The 22280-nt window shown below is 42.4% G+C and overlaps 1 protein-coding gene and 1 pseudogene across 10 annotated transcripts in view; one reads left to right on the top strand and one right to left on the bottom strand.

The window, feature by feature from the left end:
• Positions 1 to 3017: 3017 nt before the first annotated feature.
• Positions 3018 to 15551, top strand: LOC139387541 (centromere protein L-like; annotated as a pseudogene).
• Positions 15545 to 22280, bottom strand: part of LOC139387539 (kelch-like protein 20) — a 22305-nt gene continuing 15569 nt past the window's right edge. For 4 of the 10 annotated variants that reach the window (XM_071133840.1, XM_071133838.1, XM_071133839.1 and 1 more), the window contains exons 3-11: positions 20054 to 20627; positions 19421 to 19579; positions 19012 to 19222; positions 18635 to 18818; positions 18241 to 18384; positions 17914 to 18047; positions 17371 to 17579; positions 17082 to 17188; positions 15545 to 16989 (exon numbers count right to left, since the gene is read on the bottom strand). In XM_071133840.1, the coding sequence (XP_070989941.1) occupies positions 16905 to 16989; positions 17082 to 17188; positions 17371 to 17579; positions 17914 to 18047; positions 18241 to 18384; positions 18635 to 18818; positions 19012 to 19222; positions 19421 to 19579; positions 20054 to 20627 (1807 nt within the window). In that variant the 3' untranslated portion in view covers positions 15545 to 16904. Of the gene's footprint in view, positions 16990 to 17081; positions 17189 to 17370; positions 17580 to 17913; positions 18048 to 18240; positions 18385 to 18634; positions 18819 to 19011; positions 19223 to 19420; positions 19580 to 20053; positions 20628 to 20912; positions 21106 to 22280 lie in introns of those variants that run through there. The other 6 variants (XM_071133845.1, XM_071133844.1, XM_071133841.1 and 3 more) reach the window with 4 other exon arrangements.

Raw genomic sequence — 22280 nt, 5'->3', positions numbered from 1 at the left:
AGGAGACATGGGACGCCGCTCATGTTCACCTTCAGCGGGCCGTGCTGCGCCAGAAAGCCAGTGCAGACCGTCACCACAGTGAGGCCCCGGTGTTCGCACCGGGGGACTGGGTCTGGCTTTCGACCCGAAACCTGACCCTCCGCCTGCCCTGCCATAAGCTGGGGCCGCGGTTTGTGGGGCAATTTAAAGTCCTGAGGAGACTGAACGAGGTTAGTTACAGGTTACAGCATCCCCCCGATTACCGTATTAACCCCTCGTTCCATGTGTCTCTCCTCAGGCCGGTGGTGGCTGGCCCACTCCAGGAGTCTGATGTGCGGGAGGTTCCTCCGCCCCCTCTGGACATCGAGGGGGCCCCGGCGTATTCAGTTCGCTCCATACTGGATTCGAGGCGTCGGGCGAGGGGCCTTCAGTACCTCGTGGAGTGGGAGGGGTACGGTCCGGAGGAGATGCTGGGTTCCGGTGGAGGACGTGTTGCACCCTTCAATGCTGCGGGAGTTCCACCGTCTCCGTCCAGATTGCCCTGCGCCTCGCCCTCCGGGTCGTCCCAGAGGCCGGTGTCGGCGCACGTCAAGGGGGTGTACTGTCATGACTTCCGCCGAAGTCGGTTCCTCTCCTTGTTCGGCGGTCGACGTCACCCATCTTCTAGCCATCGCCGATCCACCTTTCATTTTCCATTTGTTTTGTCTTGTTTTCCCACACACCTGGTTACATTCCCTCATTACTTGTCTTGTATTTAACCCTCTGTTCCCCCCATGTCTTTGTGTGAGATTGTTTGTTGTCAGTGCATGTGCACTTCTGACTGGTTTTGCGACGGGTTATTTTACCCGTATTTTGTTGTTCTGGGTACAGCTTGTTTTTGCATTATTAAAGTGCTCCAGTTGTTATCCATTTCTGCTCTCCTGCGTCTGACTTCCTGCAGCCAGTTACACACCGCTTACAGTGGAGATCAGTGGAGAGAGGTACAGTAAACAGTTATTACTACATCATTATTTAATCCAGTATTATATATGTATATGAGCAGTAGATGAAATATGTAGTATCAGTAGACAACACATGAACCTGAACCAATACGTTACAGTTCTTTATTTTCAGCTATGTGACAGCCTCAAAAATGATACTCCCATGTAAGTGTCTGCAGCGAATCACAGTCAGCCGCCAGAGAGAAGTACATGTAACCACAGGACATGTGACAGAGTTGATGGACACCCTATGTTCACCAATGGACAGAAAGTTCCACAGAATGGAATATAATCACGTGCTGTCAGAAACCGCTGCACTTGACCCCATGTTTAAGAAGTTAGCCTTCAGTGATGCCAGAGCGATTGATGACGCTCTTCAAAGAATAACTTCAGCAGCAGGGAGGGACAGCCCCAGCAGTCAGCTGGCTCAGGCGCCAGGGTAACAGGAAGAAGAGGGATCAGATGGAACAGAAGCACCAGCAGTAGTGCCACAAACGTCTTCTGTTTGGATGCTGTTTGATGAGAGAGCAACTGGGGATGCAGCACAAAGGAATCCCTCAGCAGATGTCATAATGCAGGTCTGATCGTATTTGGAGGAGCCCCTCCTCCATATATCTGCAGATCCTCTGAGCTGGTGGGAGAACAAGGCCTCTGTCTACCCATGGCTTACTAAAGTCATGACAGGGAGACTCTGCATAGTGGCCACATCCTTTCCCTCTGAGAGGGTCTTCTCGAAAACGGGACAAATAATTAATGAGAGAAGAAACCGCATCAGCCCCTCGAAAGTGAGGCAGCTTGCATTTCTGAAGGCAAATCTCTCATAAAAGAAAAATGTGATCAGCATTGCTGTGTGCTGCTGGTTATAACATGGCAATTAAGAAGAGAGAGAAAAGAAGGATCAGTTTAATATTTTAAGTGGGATGCTGCAGTTTTGCACATTGTTACTTATTTTTCTTTGATATGGTGCAATATTCTATTATTATGTTGTTCAGATTGTATTCGTTTTGAATTGTTACATTTATATGCACTTTGTTTATATACATTAAAAAAGTTATACTTTAAATGCACATGTGTAATAGCATCCTTTTTTTACATTTATTTCAATTTGTGGGATGCTGCAGTTTTGCAAATTGTTATTTATTTTTCTTTGATATGGTGCAATATTCTTGTGCTGTTCAGATTGTATTCGTTTTGAATGGTTAGAATTATATGCACTTTGCTTATATACATCAAAAAGTTATACTTTAAATGTTTCATAACAAACCAATGCATTTTGAAATACATTGTGGTTAAGGTAGAGTATGATTTCATTTAATAATTTAATTAGAATTATTTTAACACCAATCGTAGTCAAACTATGCAAACTGTTTTAACTTGAAAAAATACATAACATATTTTTTGAAAGAGCCGTATGGGAGCCAAAAGAGCCGTATCTTTTTGGTGAGCTGAGCCGAACGAGCCGGCTCACTGAAAAGAGCCGGAATGCCCATCACTAATACTTACAAGCTAAACAGAAAGCTAGCTGTCATCTAAACTTGTAAAGATCTGTCTTGTAAATTGGCCGCTTGTTGTACATGATTTACTGGCAACCTCGATGTGGAAAATTAAACGTTAGTTGCAGCATGTCGATTATTCTCAAAACGGCAGCGTTTTCTAGCTAAAAAAGCGCCTCTTCATTCATTGTGATTGTGGTAACCGGTGTACTCTAAATTCCGCCCATGATTCCTCCGTGTTCAGTCTGAAAAGACAGCGCCATTGACAAAACTCAATAAATGTGGATGTGCTTGGTTCCGACAGTTACTTTTTAGTGTGTCCATTCTTTGGATTTACAGATCAGTCATTTGTGTAACACATGGCGGAGGAGAGTGTTCTATTTCTGGCCAAAGTAGTCAAACGACGATAAAGATATATTACAATATTTGTATTCTTTATGCTACGAAATATCATGAGAGCATTTGAAGATTCAGCTGTATGAAAATCTAACTAGATTTTTAGATGTGGATCCATGAATTATTCGGCATAATTGCCGAGTGAACATAAATCTGGAATTCGGCTAAAATGTTGAATGATGCTGTACTTGACTACATTTCCTTATCAAGATTCCAGTTGCATCATGGGAAAGCGCGAAGTTCAAATCCACTTCCTGACTTTGCCGGTGTTATTTTTTTCAGTGATGGAGGAACGAAACAGGTACAAATATAGTCCACTTTCTTACCTATTATTAATTAATTTCGATAGATAGCTATGTTATCGAGGTTAGCATATAAAAAGATTGTTAACTAAGCTGTTGGTCAGCGAGGAAAACGAGATCGTATCAAAACAGCGTCTGCTTTGCCAAAACAAAGCTTGCCAGCTAGCGTCAGCAGCCCCTTTTGACAGAGAACAAGGCCATGCTCGTTATGCATAGGGACACAAGCCCTGAGATGCCTAATTGCTATTATAAACTGGTTACCAGTGTAATTAGAGCAGTAAAAAACACATGTTTTGTCATAGCCGTGGTTTATAAGACCGTATACCACGGGTGTCAGTCAATCAGCATTCAGGGCTCGAACCACCCTGTTCATAAACGGGCTTAGAAGCTCTTATACGCTCAAATCCAAATGTTATTCGTCACATGCTTCACAAACAACAGGTGTAGAGACTAATGGCGAAATTGAGAAAATAATTGAAATGTGAAACATGTAATAATAACCGTAACAGAGTAATGATGACTTGGCTATATACATTGGGTACCGGGACTGTACTGTACATTGTTTTAACTGTCTTTATCACAGTTGCAGCCGACAGTATTTTTCAGTGACATGTTTTTGGCAACCTTCTTCTATTACACACGGGTGTTCAGAACATGCACATGCTAGATGGCTAATTAACACAGGCGGTAAAATACCATGGAGATATGGCCGTGAGGGAACTGTAACACTATAAAAGTGTGTATCAATGTAAGTTTTTATTTTTTATTTTTTTATTATTATTTACAAGCGATGCATGCTGATGTTCAGACCGAGCAATGGGCTCTTAACAAAATTCCCCCATACGGAAGACACCTTTGTCCAATGACTCTTATGTGTAATTTTTATGGAACTTAAGTCATGATTAAGAGCTAGGGTACGAAGTAGATATGTACATAACTTTGTATAAAAATGTACAGATACAGTAGCAGCAACGTATGTAATGAGTCAAAGTTAATGCAAAAAGGGTCCATGCACATAGTCCAGGTAGCTATTTGGTAAACTATTTAGCAGTCTTATGGCTTGGGGGTAGAAGCTGTTCAAGGTCCTGTTGATTACAGACTTGATGCATTGGTGCCATGCAGGGTGCGGTTGCAGAAAGAACAGTCTATGATTTGGGTGGCTGGAGTTTTTGACAATTTAAAGTCTTCCTCTTACACCGCCTGGTATAGAGGTCCTGGGTGTCAGGGAGCTCGGCTCCAGTGATGTATTGGGCCGTACGCACTACACTGTAGCGCCTTGTGGTCAGATGCCAAGCAGTTGCCATACCAAGCGGTGATGCAGCCCATCAAGCCTCTAAGGTGCAGTGTTGAGTAACCGGGTGGTAGCCGGCTAGTGATGGCTATTTAACAGTCTGAACATCTTGTGATAGAAGCTGTTTTTCAGTCTCTCGGTCCCAGCTTTGATGCACCTGTACTGACCTCGCCTTCTGCATAGTAGCGGGGTGAACAGGCTGTGGCTTGGGTGGTTGATGATCTTTTTGGCCTTCCTGTGACATCGGGTGCTGTAGGTGTCTTGGAGGGCAGGCAGTGTGCCCCCGGTGATGCTTTGGGCAGACCGCAACACCCTCTGGAGAGCCCTGCTGTTGCGTGCTGTGCAGTTGCCGTACCAGGCGGTGATACTGCCCGATAAGATTCTCTCAATTGCAGATCTGTAAAAGTTTGTGAGGGTCTTAGGGACAAAGCCAAATTTCTTCAGCCTCCTTCATCAAACTGTCTGTGTGGTTGGACCATTTCAGATTGTCAGTGACGTGTATAGGGTTGCACAATTTGGGGAATATTCAGAGGTGGAAACTTTCCGTGGGAATTAACAGTAATATTTTGGAATTAATGGATATATATGTAAGTTATAATTAATACTATTTAAATGTGTTTCTTTTTTATATTGGATATATTTATGTGAAGAAAAACATAAACCTTTTACCTTGTCATAAGCAGACATAATTGCAAATCCTTCCAATAGAAAAAAAACTATTTAGGTACGAATGTAACTTTAGTTGAGTTGACTATTCACATGGGATGAATTTACTGAAAAACAAAAGAAAGGGAATATTGAATGATCCATCGCATCTCCCAAAAACATTTTCAACATACATCTGTAAAATGATAGTCTAGAAACGAAAGCATTGGTTGTCTTCCTGTCAGGCTTCCATGTCTTCTTCCTGGACCCCCTCAATGTCCACCTCTTGAACATCAGACTTTGAGGCCTCGTCTTCACTGTCACTTTCCAATCTTGTTGAGGATGGCAAGTTGTCAGGCTCAAAAAGCCTCAAATTTGCCTGGATGGCCACCAATTTTTCAACCCTTGTATTGGTCAGCCTGTTGCGTGCTTTGGTGTGTGTGTTCCTAAACAAGGACCAGTTGCGCTCTGAGGCGGCTCCCTTGCTTGGAAGTGTACTTCACCAGACTGCCAAGAACCTTGCCCTCATCCAGGCTAAGGTGGTGAGACAAGGTAGTGATGACACCATAAGCCTTGTTGATCTCTGCATCAGACAGTATGCTCTTGCCAGCATACTTGGGGTCCAACATGTACGCTGCGGCGTGTATGGGCTTCAGGCAGAAGTCTTCATTCTTTTTGATGCATTTCAGAACTGCAGTTTCCTCTGCTTGGAGCAACAGTGAAGTGGGCAGGGCAGTACGGATTTCTTATCTTACATCTACAAGCAGAGTCTGAACATCAGACAGGATGGCATTGTCTCCCACAATCCATGCAATGGCTACTGCTATAGGTTTCAGGAGTGTCAGGCTGCTTACCACTCACTCCAAAAATACATCATCCAGGAGGATGCTCTTGATGGGGCTGTTCATATCGGCAGACTGTGATATGGCCTTTTCTTGGAGAGACCCCTTTCCCTACAGGAGACTGTCAAACATGATGACAACACCACCCCTACGGGTGTTGCTGGGCAGCTTCAATGTGGTGCTCTTATTCTTCTCACTTTGCTTGGTGAGGTAGATTGCTGCTATAACTTGATGAACCTTCACATACCTTACCATTTTCTTGGCTCTCTTGTAGAGTGTATCCATTGTTTTCAGTGCCATGATGTCCTTGAGGAAAATATTCAATGCATGAGCAGCACAGCCAGTGGGTGTGATGTGAGGGTAGGACTCCTCCACTTTAGACCAAGCAGCCTTCATGTTTGCAGCATTGTCTGTCACCAGTGCAAATACCTTCTGTGGTCCAAGGTCATTGATGACTGCCTTCAGCTTATCTGCAATGTAGAGACCGGCGTGTCTGTTGTCCCTTGTCTGTGCTGTTGTAGAATACTGGTTGAGGGGTGGAGATGATTTTGTTAATTATTCCTTGCCCACAAACATTTGACCACCCATCAGAGATGATTGCAACACAGTCTGCTTTCTCTATGATTTGCTTGACCTTCACTTGAACTCTGTTGAACTCTGCATCCAGCAAATCAGTAAATCAGTAGAGGGGTGTGTGCTGGGCAAAGAACATTTCAGAAATCTCTTCCAATACACATTGCATGTGAGCATCAGAGGTGAACCAGTTGCATACACAGCTCGAGGAAGACATTCATCAGCATGTTCCTCCATTGAGCCAAAACAACTTCTGATTCCAGAAGGACCATGAGCTGTTGCTATCGATAAGGTGTCTGATTCATCATTTTCACCTCAAATGGAAATAGAGGGACTTTTGTCAGAGTTTGCTTGTTGTGAGCGCTGAGGGAACTTTTTGCACTTGGCTCGTGTCACTGGGCAGCTCGTGGCTGGGTTTCTCTTTGTAATCCGTGATAGTTTGCAAACTCTGCCACATCTGAAGAGCGTCAAAGCCGGTGTAGTAGGATTTGCTCTTAGTCTTGCATTGATGCTTTGCCTTTCTGATGGTTGGTCGGAGGGCTTAACATTTTGTTCTATTTGTTCATCAGCTAACGTCACTTCCTGTGAATTTTGAATCATTTAATTATGTAATGAAAACAAGCAGATAAAGGCTTCAAAGTTAATAAAGGTCATGTTAACTGAATGACATATCTTGGAACAAAATTTATTAACTCTCCTAAGTCTGTGTTAACCTCAGGCCTTATTTTTGCCGTTTATCCCAAAACACATTTTCTTCCCCCCATAGGAATGGAGGTAACCAGAGGTAACTCATTTGTTTTTTAGGACTACAATCTGGCGAGCTCTAATTTGATCCAATGAATGGTACCATCAAATTAAAATAGTTACAATGTTTTATTTGAAAATGTGAATGTTTTTTTTTTGGTGGCTTATATATTTTTCATTGACATTTCTAAACTTCCCATGAAGTTATCTCCTCTTAACCTTAACCTCATCGTACAGGTATTGTCAGCACAAATATTTGTATAAAACAACACCTAAGTTAGAGCTAAGGGTAGAGTAGCAGAGAACATTTGGTTTTAGGGCCTTGAGTGTTTTTTTTTACATACCTCGTCCGTGTGCCCACCTCTCCCACTGATATAGTGCCTACATTGGCTCAGCATGGGTCTGTCTAGTACTGTTTTGTACACACTGTGTAGTCACATTTTGCTAGTTTCAGAGAGTACTGATTTTCTCGCACAATGAAGGATGTTGGATTGCACAAGCAATATATAAGATGCCGGCGCTGTGTCTATTTCGGCCAGTTCTGAGATAAAGAAAAACACCTAAACTTCCAATGTAGCAATTGCCTGCTAACCGAAGACTATAGAGAAGAAGTTGCTACTTTGAGTAAACAAATCGATAATTTGCACCAGCTATTGGGGAAGCCACGTCCTTCTACCTTCTCGTTCTCCACTCCATTGGCAGCAAACAACACCAAGCTGAGGGGGGTCTCGCCATCAGGCAGACTATCGTCATTGGATTGGCCATTGCAGAAAGGGGGTGCTGGTTCTTCTCCAGAGGCTACAGCTAGCGGCTCCTTTGTGGACCTAGCGGTACGGCGTGGGACTCAATGCCAGCGAGGACCTCTATCTCAACCCTCTACAGCGACGGAAGCAATAAGTGTTCTCTAGACGTCAAACAGCTTTGCTGCTTTGGATCTTGACTAGAGGTCGACCGATTATGATTTTTCAACGCTGATACCGATTATTGGAGGACCAAAAAAGCCGATACCGATTTGTATTATTTATTTATTTTTACATTTTTTTACATTTATTTGTAATAATGACAATTACAACAATACTGAATGAACACTTTTAACTTAATATATTACATCAATAAAAATCTATTTAGCCTCAAATAAATAATGAAACATGTACAATTTGGTTTAAATAATGCAAAAATAAAGTGCAATATGTGCCATGTAAAAAAGCTAACGTTTAAGTTCCTTGCTCAGAACATGATAACATATGAAAGTTGGCAAAACTTGAGCTGCTGGCAAAACGCACGAATGTGCTGTTTGAATGAATGCTTACGAACCTGCTGCTGCCTACCATCACTCAGTCAGACTGCTCTATCAAATCATAGACTTAATTATAACATAATAACACACAGGAATACAAGCCTTTGGTCATTAATATGGTCGAATACGGAAACTATCATTTCGAAAACAAAACCTTTATTCTTTCAGTGAAATACGGAACCGTTCGGTATTTTATCTAACGGGTGGCATCCCGAAGTCTAAATATTCTTGTTACATTGCACAACCTTCAATGTTATGTCATAATTACGTAAAATTCTAGCAAATTAGTTCGCAATGAGCCAGGCTGCCCAAACTGTTGCATATACCTTGACTCTGCGTGCAATGAACGCAAGAGAAATTAAACAATTTCACCTGGTTAATATTGCCTGCTAACCTGGATTTCTTTTAGCTAAATATGAAGGTTTAAAAAATATATACTTCTGTGTATTGATTTTAAAAAAGGCATTGGTGTTTATGGTTAGGTACAGTCGTCCAACGATAGTGCTTTTTTTCGCAAATGCGCTTTTGTTAAATCATCCCCCAGCGTTGCATCGATTATATGCAACGCAGGACACGCTAGATAACCTAGTAATATCATCAACCATGTGTAGTTATAACTAGTGATTATGATTGATTGTTTTTTATAAGATAAGTTTAATGCTAGCTAGCAACTTACCTTGGCTTCTACTGCATTCGCGTAACAGGCAGGCTCCTCGTGGAGTGCATTGAGAGGCAGGTGGTTAGAGCGTTAGGCTAGTTAACTGTAAGGTTGCAAGATTGAATCCCCCGAGCTGACAAGGTGAAAATCTGTCGTTCTGCCCCTGAACAAGGCAGTTAACCCACCGTTCCTAGGCCGTCATTAAAAATAAGAATGTGTTCTTAACTGACTTGCCTAGTTAAATAAAGTTTTTTTTAAAGAAATCTGCAAAATCGGCGCCCAAAAATACCGATTTCCGATTGTTGTGAAAACTTGATATCGGCCCTAATTAATCGGCCATTCCGATTAATCGGTCAACCTCTAATCTTGACGTTCCAGCACCTTCAGGTCCGCGGTCGGTCGTCTGATCCGGATGATTCTTCTTCTGCCCGCGCTGTGTTTGCGCCTGGAGCTCTAATCCCTGTGATCTGTTGTGGCCGAGTTGGAAAAACCAAGAATAAAAATGGAGCTGTACAAAAGGCTTCGGAAGGAAATAATAATGGTAAACGGCTAGCTACCGTTTTAATCAGGAGCTCAGTGGTAAAGCAAGTGTCAATCCAAGATACACGCACACTTGGCTTTCCAGGTGCTAAAGTAACTGATATAATAAGGAATTTTACCAGTAGTCAAGAAGCAGATTCCCGACCTGACAACAGTTGTGTTGCACGTTGGGCTAAGGCTAGAGAAACTTATTCTAGCTCTGACTGGCAGACTTTTAGGCAGCTGAGAAACCTGTGCATCAGACTTGTTCGAAGAACAAAATTGGATTACTATGTGACTAGTTTAAATGACTGTTATGGGAATCCATCCAAATTCTGGAAAGTACTTAAAACATTAAAGAACTAAGCACTCCACACTCCCAAATAAGATAGGGTTGGATACTGGACTCATTACTGATAAGAACACCATTGCTAATGCCTTCAACAATCACTTCATTTTAGCAGGCAATCTTTTTGAGAAAATGTCGACCACAAATGAAGGAAGAAAAGATGCATATGAAGGGATTATGCATGAAATATGCTGATGGTCAGGGTTTCTCACTAAGCATCTTCACAGAGGAGAAAGTTATTGATGCCTTGCTAGCCATAGACACTAAGAAAGCAACAGGGATGGACAAACTTGACCCAGGGTTGCTGGCTAGAGCTGCATCACTTATCTCTGGTGCTCTTACTCATATTTGTATCCTCACGTTAACCTCTGGGGTCATACCTAAGATTTGAAAAACTGCCTATGTGCTGCCTCTGCACAAAGGTGGGGATACTGGTGACCTTGATAATTATCGACCAATCTCTAAGCTGTCTTGTAAAAATGTTAGTCATTGGTAAATGTACAGCTGTGCTCTTTCTTGTCTGACAACTGCATACTGAACAAATTTCAGTCTGGTTTTAGACCGGGGCACAGTACTATCACAGCCTCCACACTGGTTGTAAATTATATTGTAAGACTGTTGGATACGAAGTTGAACTGTGTTGCTTTGTTTGTTGATCTGTCGAATGCGTTCGATACAGTTGATCATTCTCTTCTGCTGAAGAGACTGACCTCCTTGGGGTTGGCCTCAGATACATTTGTGGTTTCAGAATTCTCTCATTGATAGATCTCAGGCTAAAAAATCTGATTTTGTCACTGTTCACAAAGGAGTCGCACAAGGTTTGATTTTAGGTCCTTTATTATTCACTATATACATAAATTATATCTGTAACTCAGTGAAAAAATGCAACTTTCATTTCTATGCTGATGACACAGTACTATATGCCACAGCCCATCACTCGCTCAAGCATTTACATTCCTGCAGTTTGACTTTGAATTGCTTCAAGATGCACTTGTAGATCTTAGGCTGGTGCTTAATTCAAGTAAAACTAAGTATATGGTATTTTCACGATCCAAAAGTTTACAATTGTAAAATCTGAACATTGCTACCCATGATGGCTTGCTTTTGGAACGTGTTCCCACCTGTAAATATCTTGGAATTTGGTTAATGATAATCTCTCTTTTAAAACTCACACACCCCTCTGTGGGTGAGAGAGGGTCTGGTTATCTATTGCCAAGCTGATCTGATCCATTCGGATCCTCATAGAACAGTCATGACATTGTGAACAGGCACAACTCCGATAGTTTTTTCTCAAAGTTGCCGGAATATCGTGTCCTTCTCATCAGTACACTCGTAACAACCTAAGCATTACGAAACTTCTATCAAATAAGCCATACATTTTGTTGATCAAATTCGACACTCATTGACTTGCTTGGTGAGTGAAAAAAATAAAAACGCCACCTGCTGAAGAAGACAGATAACTGGGCCCAAAATGTATCTCACTTCACCTCTTCCTCTGTGCTGCCCAGCATTTTTATACATGACCCTAAGCATGATGGGACATTCACTGCTTAATTAACTCAGGAACCACACCTGTGGAAGCACCTGCTTTCAAATACACTTTATCCCTCATTTACTTAAGTGAATCCATTATTTTGTTAACTGTATGTTTTATTTAGTTATATTCTTACTACAGTGTTTCCCTCCACCTTTGAAAGGGAAATATGTTAGATTTCACTAGAAGTTATATAGTCAGAATAAGAACCAGGTGCCTTTCTTTTCCTTTATCAACTAAAGCAGGGTTTCCCAAACTTGGTCCTGGGGCCCCCCTGGGTGCATGTTTTGGTTTTTGCCCAAGCACTACACAGCTGATTCAAATAATTAAAGCTTGATGATGAATCGGCTGTGTAGTGCTATGTAGTGCTAGTGCTAGGGCAAAAACCTAAACGTGCACCCAGGGTGGTCTCCAAGACGGTTTCCAAACCCTGACCCAAACCTAAACAAGTTCATATCAAAACAATGAATGGCATTTACCCATGTAGGCCTAACGATTTCATAAGATGGAGATGTAACTTTGACTTTAACCAGTGTGTTTTTGTAACTCATATCGAAACGGCAGATCATCTTATTTGTGCCTGTCAACTTACTAAAACCTTTTGGGATGCATTTTGGTACTGGATCACATATAATGAATGGTCTATTCATACCCACCCTAACATTTAATAAAATATTTTTTTTTAAATGCAGGACAGGAAAGCCGAATGTATGATCATGTTTTTTTTTTCACTGCCCCGTTTGTCTTTTTAGCAGGCCAATCATATGGGAAGCCTATTTTTGTTAGGATCTAGCCCGGTGTTAAGATGGGCCTACTATAGGAAAAAATGGGATTCTCCTTCCTACTCCCCGCTCGTTCATGCTGTAGCTTATTTTACATTCAGCAAGCGTACATCTCTCCTCAAATAGGCTATTAGTAGGCGAAAGAAAATAAGCCGAAATAAGTGTCCAACAAGCTTTTTTAGACTGTCTTTTCATGGGACTCGACAAGATTTAAAAGGAATATTCGTGCGTAATTGCCAGGTGCGTAATTGCGCCACATAACAACGAAGACAAACAGCAGGCTCGAGATGTAGCCTATAGCCAGTTAAGCATATGAATATTAGCCCATCATTCATAAGCTCAATGTTAGGCTTAATACTGCAGTGAGTTTATCCAGTCAATATACACAGCGAAAGAAAAAGTTTATCAGATAATGAAATCATATATAGGATCTATCTGATGTATGCCTGTGCGCTCCTAAACTTCACTGAGTGTGCGCCCTAATAGACCCCGGGTACGCAGCAGTTAAATAAGATATCCTCATGGTCTGTTGAGTCTCGGTCTTCGGTGTGTATCAACGTATTCTGTGTTTATTTTGTTTATGCTTCACAATGCTAACCGGAATGTAGGTAGCAGCCATCTGGAAATTAGGTAATCGGCTCGGTCTTCCCTTATAAATTTGTATGCCCAAATATGGTAGTAAATCGCACCAAAGATTTGAAGGCACCAATCAATAGCCAAGATACCCTGCTTTTGCAGATAGGGGTTACTTTCTCATACCAGACTGAATTGATTTAAAAAAAAAAATCTAATAAGGTCCCCAAGGGGACTTTACAATTAAGAGGTTTTATAATAATATCTGTAATTTGATTCCTAAATAGACCATCCTGTGTTTTATTATTTTATTTAAATATGCATTTTCTCAGTCTGTTTATTGAAATAAATGTTTTATTGAAAATGTATGTCACAAACTACTACTTTTCATAATTTTCACCTATTCTTATTAACTTTGTATGCATGGTGTGTAAAATAATACAATGTTTCACTAACTGTGATAATGCGATAATCTGTTCTTTACAGCACTGAGGAGACCCCACGCAACAATGCCTTGGCACAACGAAGGAGCAAGAGTTACAGGCAATCAATGCGAAGCTGTGTTGAAGCAACTCATCTGGCATACACATCAGGCCTTCTGACAGCTCTAAGAATACCAAGAAGTAGAAAGGCTCCAAAGTCATGTGATATCACAGTAAGTAGCTAAGGCCAATCAATGTGGTTGTTGTATTCACAATTCTTCTCATACATCATTGTTGACGAGTCAACTAATCTGTATGCTTGATTTGTAGCCCTGCTTGACATATTCTAGCAAGGCTTCAAGAAGGGCTACAAAAACATCAGATATCATTTGAGTGTATAATATTTGGATCTATCTGATGTATGTCTCTTTGCTGTCTAGAAACAGGTTGACCCAGACCAAGTAGCACTTCTGGTGAAGAAGGAATGGCAGCTGTCGTATGTCACACCTTTGTACCAGTTCAGACACACTCAGTTGAAATCCTACTCAAAGCAACTATCAGCTTTCATGGTATCAGAGAAGCAACAGGGCCTGGCGATTGAAGTTGGTCAGGAGTTGGGCTTCAAGGTCAATTTTTCTGTGGTCCTTGGGTTGGCAGAGACAGATAAAGATGCTGAGACAGTTTTCATACAGGTAAGGGTTTTTCCTCAAAATGTAGTTTGGAGTTCATACTTTATTCTTCTGTGGAATCCCTTGACTGTGGTGTTTATTTCCATCTGTTCTCATCACAGATTCTCTCCAAACAAGTGTTTTCTGCAAAAGATGATGCTCCGAAGGTTGTGTGGAGTGGCTGGCTGACCTGCGTCAACGGTGACTTGGATTATCTCCGATCACTACCCCTGGAATTTGTCAGTTTGCCTTTGTTCTGCACCAGAGGACCAGAATCGCTCACAGTGTTGGTCAAAACCTGGTTTGAAAAGACATTTGACTGTTGCTTCGGCCCTCTTGGTATCAACTCTACCAACCTCCAGTGGCTCGCATCCCTATGGACTGGGTGCCACCCCACCATCAACATCCAGTACCTGAAACTGGTCTGGACTCTCCCAACACTACCCCCTATGGACGTTACGTACACCGTCCACCCACAAGATGCCTGGGAGCTTTGGGACAGCATGCGGCAGGTTGACACGACAGAGGACAGCATCAGCATTGATGAGGTCACCGGGTTCATCAAAGGGCTGCAGTCACACTTCTTCAGGCACTTCAGGATAGACTTGTCCGCTGGGTCACTGATGCAGATCTCCACGGCTTTGGGTTCTTCTCACCATAGTGGAAAAATCAAGGTAGATATGTTGGCCTTTCCATATATGTGAATATCTATATATCTAGTCTAAACACAAGTGACTGGCTATTTGTAACATGTAACTTGCATTTCAAATGGGCTCAGCCACACACTTAAAAAGTTGAACAATTTGTCTGTACTGTATGTAATTAATACAGTATGTTTTTAACTTGTGAATGGATTTCCAAATAACCCTTTTGTAGCTGACATGTGGTATCCGTTATCTAACTATTCATTTTCCATCACAGATTGCAAGCCCTAATTACATCCCCACCATCCTGCAACTGCTGACAGAATGTGCTCTTCTGAAGATGCCAATCTAAGCAGACTGTCTGACATCACAAATCAATGTTTGTTTGTGTTTTGTAAAATACCTGTATAACCCCAAAATTACTGTCCATATGAAATTAAACCATTTTACTTTTTTTATATATTCATGTATTGTATGAAAAGGCAAATGCATACATTTCAAAATAGCTACGCTTTTGCTGATTGTGTATTGTCATTGTTCTGTGGTTTCAGTCACTCTAGATATTATTCACTACAAGCGCAATAGTGTAGAAGTAAATGTGTTACAGCTTAAACTTGCAAATGTTGGTTTTGTCAGTGTGGGGTGATAGTTGATTAATCAGGTTTGATACATGGTAAACCGTCAAGTAACTTGGGCAGTTCTGAAGATATCATTGTTTCAGTCCAGATACAGTAATTGGCAAACTGTAAGAAAGCCTGGTGATTTCCTAAACGGTAGAGATGTAACAACCAAAAAGAATAGTACCTGTAAATACATTTCCATTTTCAAAAACAATTGTTTGATGAGCTTAAAGTTTGAAATAAAGTGTTTTTATTGACAGCATGGGGCATTTTGTCACTACAGACAATTCCACATCATCTAATAGGGGAGAAATAAAGCACCCATACATTTGCCCTCAGCGGTTCCATACTTTTGTGAAAGGCTGCGTTCACAACGGCAGCCCAATTCTGATATTTTTTTCCAGTTATTGGTATTTTTACCAATCAGAGCTTTTCACAGTTGACTTGATTGGTTAGACCAATTTGTGGAAAACAATTGGGCTGCCTGTGTAGATGCAGCCACTGATTAGCTCTTAAACAGATCTGATGTGATTGGTCAAAAGACCAATTAGTAGGGATACATTTTCAAAATATTTGGTCAGGCTAATAATTACTTGCATAATCTGACATGTGTGATAACATATCTACAGGGGTTGAGTTTGCATGATTGTATATTTTGCTCAATAGCAGTAACATGAGATTCATCAGGGTTTACATAATTAAAATGTCTAAGCATATTACCGAATGTCCATCTGTTTTGCATGGTCACCAATGAAGGGGTGCATAATACATCAACCAGTTCATTATTCCTTACTGTGTGTTAGATGAACCGCAATGCAACAAGGATAATTTTTTATAGATTAAAGTGCAAGACTGTCTCAAATGTGTCCTATAAGGTAAAAAAAGTTACTCCAAAAAATGGGCAACAATCTTGTATGAAACAGTTGTAATATTGTGTAAGTGCCACCATACCAACAATTGACCCCAGTTGTGAACGTAGAACTCCAGGTTATGCTCAGTGTGTCAAACTAATAAAAACCTCAACAACAAAAAATTATCACAGTGCATTTAATTTATAGATTTAAACAACTGCCTAACAAGTTCATCCACTTTCCACAACGAGGATCAAGGGAAGCAGTGAGACCACATCCTGCACCTTCAGTTCTCTTTGAAGATTCTTCTTCATGCCCCATTTAATATTTCAAAGGAAACTAGACGTTGGTATAATATAACCGGTACCACAGCAAAAATCTGAATTGTATCTTAAAGTGCGGCTGTAGTATTCATTTCAGTAACCGAAAAAGAGGAAATTAAGGGTTTTCCCCCCATGATGTCAAACAATAGTTCATGTGATTGATCTATTCAGAGTTAGTTCCTCTTGGCCTTGGCCAGTCAAGTCATAATACAGGAAGTACAGAAGAGAGATGAACCGTAGGCTCCAAGATAAGCCTTCCAGACTTGACACAGGAACCGTAAAGCTTGTAGTCACAAGACATTTCCTTGGCTTGCCAATAACATGGCTGTGTTACAGTTAATATAGACTTCGTTCCTTGCATGATAAACAATGTTTCTTTCGGAGGCACATGTGACGGTGAGGCCTTTGACCTGGAGGTGCTACCATATGTGTGATTCACAGTGAGTCATTTTGATAACACCAACCCCTCCTCCAAGTCGCCTATAGTTCATTCCACCATAGAGCCTGGAGGAAGAGAAGGAAATTAATATCTTCACGTTCAACACAAGCCCTCTAGGGATAATGTCTCAAGTAACCTGTTGCATGCGGTTACCTACCTCCATGTGTTAGCGTCAGGATCATAGACCTCTATTGTTTTGAGATACGTTGTCCCGTCAAAGCCACCCACAGCCATTAACTGGCCATTTACCACTGCTAGTCCAACCTGCAAGACAAACAATGCTCCAAACATCAACAGGTGTAAAGCAACAGATTTTTTTTCTAGCTAGTTAAACCCAACTTTGACTAAATTACCTGATTTGATTGAAAAGTCCAACACTTTGCCTCTTTATCCTAAAATAAATCACCCAAACCAAACAGAAATCAATGTGAAAGATCCAGACTGACCCCACTACGTCTTGAAGTCATGGCTACAACAGCTGACCACTGGTTGGTCCTGGGGTTGTAGCGCTCAGCACTGCTCAGCTCGGTGGTGTCGTCCCGGCCTCCTACAGAGTAGATCATGTCCTGGTACACTGCACAGCCCAGGTGTTTTCTCCTGGTGCCCATGGGAGAGACGGTGTGCCAGCGGTTCTCCTGGGGGTTGTACCTTTCTACTGTGGTAAGATTAGAGCAGAGGCAGAGCAGACATGGAGTAAGAAAGGGGGTTAGAGCAGGGTCATATTCATTAGTGTACACTATAAAGCGTACCAAGTTAACAAGTGTTTCTTATTGGACAAGTTCAGATAGTCTCCCTGTTTCAGTCCGTTTTCATCCATTTGGTGCCTAATGAATACAACCCAGATCTCTAGGGAACTATAGGGACATTATGTGATTCTAGGATCTCTGAAGCTTCTACAGTGGATTATCTGTATAAATAGTGTACACCCTGTTAATTACGTGTTGACTAATGAAAGATATTGCACTGTTTTCTAAGTGCCTCATCTGTACCTGTATTGAGAGGGGACGTGCCATCTGAACCTCCCACTGCATAGAGGAAGCCCCCCAGTACAGCCACGGCTACACCCAGGCGCCTGGTGCTCATCGAGGCCACGCGCGTCCATTTGTTCTCCTTGGGGTCATATCTGTAACAGATCATGCATTACATTACTCAGTGGAGTCAGCTTTCTGTGATATTTCAGGAGGCATGTTAATGGTTTGTTATAATACTTAGTATTGCAAGATGAATTGTCTTTGCCTCAGCATGATAGAAAACAGTGTGATTTGTAGAAGACAAATACAGCAAATTAAACCGTGAATATGTATTGTAAGTGTGACCTTTCAACAATGTTGAGGCAGGATACTCCATCTTGGCCCCCTACTGCATACAGATACCCTCCCAGGACAGCCACACCCACACTGGTCCTGCATGTGCTTGTGGGAGCTACATCACTACTCCACTGATTTGTCTTGGGGTCATACCTGTAGTGGAGAGTGAGTTCAGTACAGTACACTACACTAAGATAAGGAAGTTCAACAATGGAAGGAAGACCAGCCTTTTGATAAGATCTAGGATGTGTCCCAATATTCCCTATATAGTGCACTACTTTGACCAGAGCCCTGTGGAACCTGGTCATATGTAGTGCCATTTGGGACAAGGCCCTATAAATAAACATTAACAAGGTGGTGACTCAGTGGACATCGTTTTCAAAACGGGGAAGGAAACGCTAACCTCTCCACACTGTTGAGATATGAGGACCCGTCATGGCCGCCAACAGCATAGAGAAGATCGTCAAGGACGCTGACACCCACTCCACAGCGCCTCTTACTCATGGAAGCCACCATGCGCCACTCGTTGGTCTGTGGGTCGTATCGTTCGACACTGGAGATGGCATCCCCACTGCACCACCCGCCAACTGGGAATATCAAGAAAAAAAGAAAAAAAAACTTGGTACAAATTTGTCTCTTCTAACCCTACCCTTTAGAATATTCAATGGCAACATGTTGGAAAAAGTACACGACTGTCATTTTGAAATACCTTTGAAAGCAGAAGTGATCAGACATGGGTACTAAGAGAATGCAGCGAGGTTCAAGAGTTAAGATACTAACCTGCAAACAGCACTTCTCCACACCGGATGGGCTTCCGAGGGCGTGTTCTTGGCCCTTGCATTAGAGGGCGCTCTTGGGGCAAGAGCAGGTAATTCTTTGCCTCATCAACCAGGTCTCTGCACTCCTCATCACTTTTGATGAGAGGGTCTGATCCTACCGTTCCCACCAGGAATTTTGGGCTCAGAAGAGGAAGACGAACATGCTGGAGGACCTATAACCAGAAAACATATCCTAACTCAATGACTTACCAAGTGGAATAAGTTACAGACAAACACTTTTGATTTTAAACAGACTGTCCTTAGTGTTCAGTCCTTCTTTTGTGAATCAAAACTACAGGTATATATCAAGTTTAATGCAACACCACATACCATCTCATACAATTATTTATTTATATAGCAGGTATTATCACCTGCGGCAGCTGTGGCCGGCGCTCCTGAATGCTGTACTTGACCCAGGCCATGACTGCGTTGAAAACCTGCTCCTCACTTCGCACATTCAGTTCGTCACTGGAGATTATATCTATCAGCTGGTTGGCTGGAAGCAGCATGAACTCCTCACTCTCCATCACCTGAGGGCAAAGCAAGCAAAATGACCTAAGTCACTAATCAGGTGAAACCTGTTCAAAGTCCACAAAAAGACAGGGGCTGTGCTCAGGAGAATGATGCATGGTAAGGCAGTCAAGTTAAACCGGCAGCAGCATCTAATTCCCAAATTCTGAAAGTTCTGTGGCAGTTACTTCCTAACGTTGGGGTTTAACTTAATGGAAATTCTAAAACTGTATGTAAAGAAAACAAAAGACAATGTAGAAAAGGTATTAACTTTATTGCTGGGATTCACATTTAAGGCTGTGGGGCAAAAATTACTCAAGGACACCTCTCTCTGGCTAGACCTAGCTAGACCAAGTAACCAAAAAAATGTCTCTGATAAGCAGAGCTAAGATGAGCAACATAGTTTTTTCTAAATTACAAAGAAACACTTTGTAGATTGCGCCTCAGAGAGTGAGTGCACAGAGACGCACATGTATGCAAGATAGAGACCTTACCTCTTGAAAGTTGTGCTGTGTAAACTTGTCAGCTATCCGCAGCAGCTCGCGGCAAGAATGGGTGTCAGCAAAGGCACGGATACCCAGGCAATTTGAGGGGTCCAACTGGCGCTTGAGGAACTCGCAGCAAGCCTCCTGAATCTCGGCCAGCTGTAACAGACAAGCGGCGGGCAGCAATGTCTGCACATTGCCTTCCTCAACAGTAACCTGCGAAGTGTAGGCAAAGTCAATGAGCAGCTCCATGGCCCGCTCATCAATGTCCCGGATCACAACCTCTGTCTGACGGCTCTCGGCCAGCTCGCCTGTGAACATGGCCCTGAAGTAAGGGCTGCAGGCCGAAAGGATCACTCTGTGGGCATAGATCTTTTTGGCACCGACCACCAACACGACATCACACAGTTCTCTGTGCTTGCGTAGCAGATTGATGACCTCTAATGTCTGGCGAGGGTGCTTGTCGGACACATAGGGCATGCGTGCCGGCTGGGGCACACCCTCTGGGAGCTTGTTGGGATCACCCAGTGTGCAGCGTGCGGTGATGTCCATTCCGGTGTTGTCTGGGCGTGCGCTGGTACCCCTGCAGAACAGACACAAAAGGCCAGACAGAATAGGGATAAACATCCACAATTCACACTAACATTGATTTATCACAAAAAACAGCCACCACAAAAATCCAATCAAAGTTAATAATTGGTAATGTCAACATTGGTATTGGTGGGAGCCAGTGTCAAAGTTGATCTAATAATTCCTTAAGCTAAAAAGACATCAGCTATGTCTGTCTGAACTACGGAAAGTTGAGGTCTAGATGTGAAAGAACCAAGTACCAAAATAGACATCTGCTTTCAACTAGGCTATGACTTACTGGTGGTCTAGGGTGCAATCCAAGGTCTCTTCAGCTAGCAATCCAAGGTCTCTTCAGCTGGCCCTAGCCCTCAAGGTCTCTTCGCTGGCCATGGCAGAACACTGACATTCCTGTCTTGCAGTCATACTGCTCGTTCTGTGCGTGGTGGTATTGTCATGCTGGAGGGTCATGTCAGGAAAACCTGCAGGAAGGATACCACATGAGGGAGGAGGATGTCTTCCCTGTAATGCACAGTGTTGAGATTGCCTGCAGTGACAACAAGCTCAGTCCGATGATGCTGTGACACACCGTCCCGCTCCAGAGTACAGGCCTCAGTGTAACGCTCATTCCTTCGATGACAAACGTGAATCCGACCATCACCCCTGGTGAGACAAAACTGTGACTTGTCAGTGAAGAGCACTTCTTGCCAGTCCTGCCTGGTCCAGTGACAGTGGGTTTGTGTCCATAGGCAACATTGTTGCCGGTGATGTCTGGTGAGGAACTGTCTTACAACAGGCCTACAAGCCCTACAAGCACAATAGCCTCTCAGCCTATTGTGGACAGTATGAGCACTGATGGAGGGATTGTGCGTTCCTGGCGTAACTCGGGCAGTTGTTGTTGCCGCCATCCTGTACCTGTCCCACAGGTGTGATGTTCGGATGTACCGATCCTGTGCAGGTGTTGTTACACGTGGTCTGCCACTGCGAGGACGATCCGCTGGCCGTCCTGTCTCTCTGTAGCGCTGTCTTAGGCGTCTCACAGTACAGACATTGCAATTTATTGCACTGGCCACATCTGCAGTCCTCATGCCTCCTTGCAGCATGCCTAAGGCACATTCACGCAGATGAGCAGGGACCCTGGGCATCTTTCTTTTGGTGTTTTTCAGAGTCAATAGAAAGGCCTCTTTAGTGTCCTAAGCTTTCATAACTGTGACCTTAATTGCCTACTGACTGTAAGCTGTTAGTGTCTTTACACTAACAGCTCCACAGGTGTATGTTCATTAATTGTTTGTGGTTCATTGAACAAGCATGGGAAACAGTGTTTAAACCCTTTACAATGAAGATTTGTGAATTTATTTGAATTTTTACAAATTATCTTTGAAAGAGAGTTTTGTAGAATCATTCTGAACTCAACACCCCTTAAATTTCGATCATATTACATTAAGACACATTTATACATGTTGATTTGACGATTTCCAACAAATCTAGCCTATATAAAAAATGAACTACTCTCAAATTTCTGTCACTTGCAATGAAGAATGATGAACTAAACAAGGACACAATTGTCATTGGATGTCAAAGGACATAATTCTTTGACAGATAAAATAATTTTAATTTAAATTGTAAAAAATCAAGCCACAACAAAAAACATCTGGAGCTCATCACATAC

Source organism: Oncorhynchus clarkii, chromosome 28, assembly GCF_045791955.1.
Source record: "Oncorhynchus clarkii lewisi isolate Uvic-CL-2024 chromosome 28, UVic_Ocla_1.0, whole genome shotgun sequence".
Lineage (NCBI taxonomy): Eukaryota > Metazoa > Chordata > Actinopteri > Salmoniformes > Salmonidae > Oncorhynchus > Oncorhynchus clarkii.
This window is presented reverse-complemented; position numbering and strand designations above follow the sequence as displayed.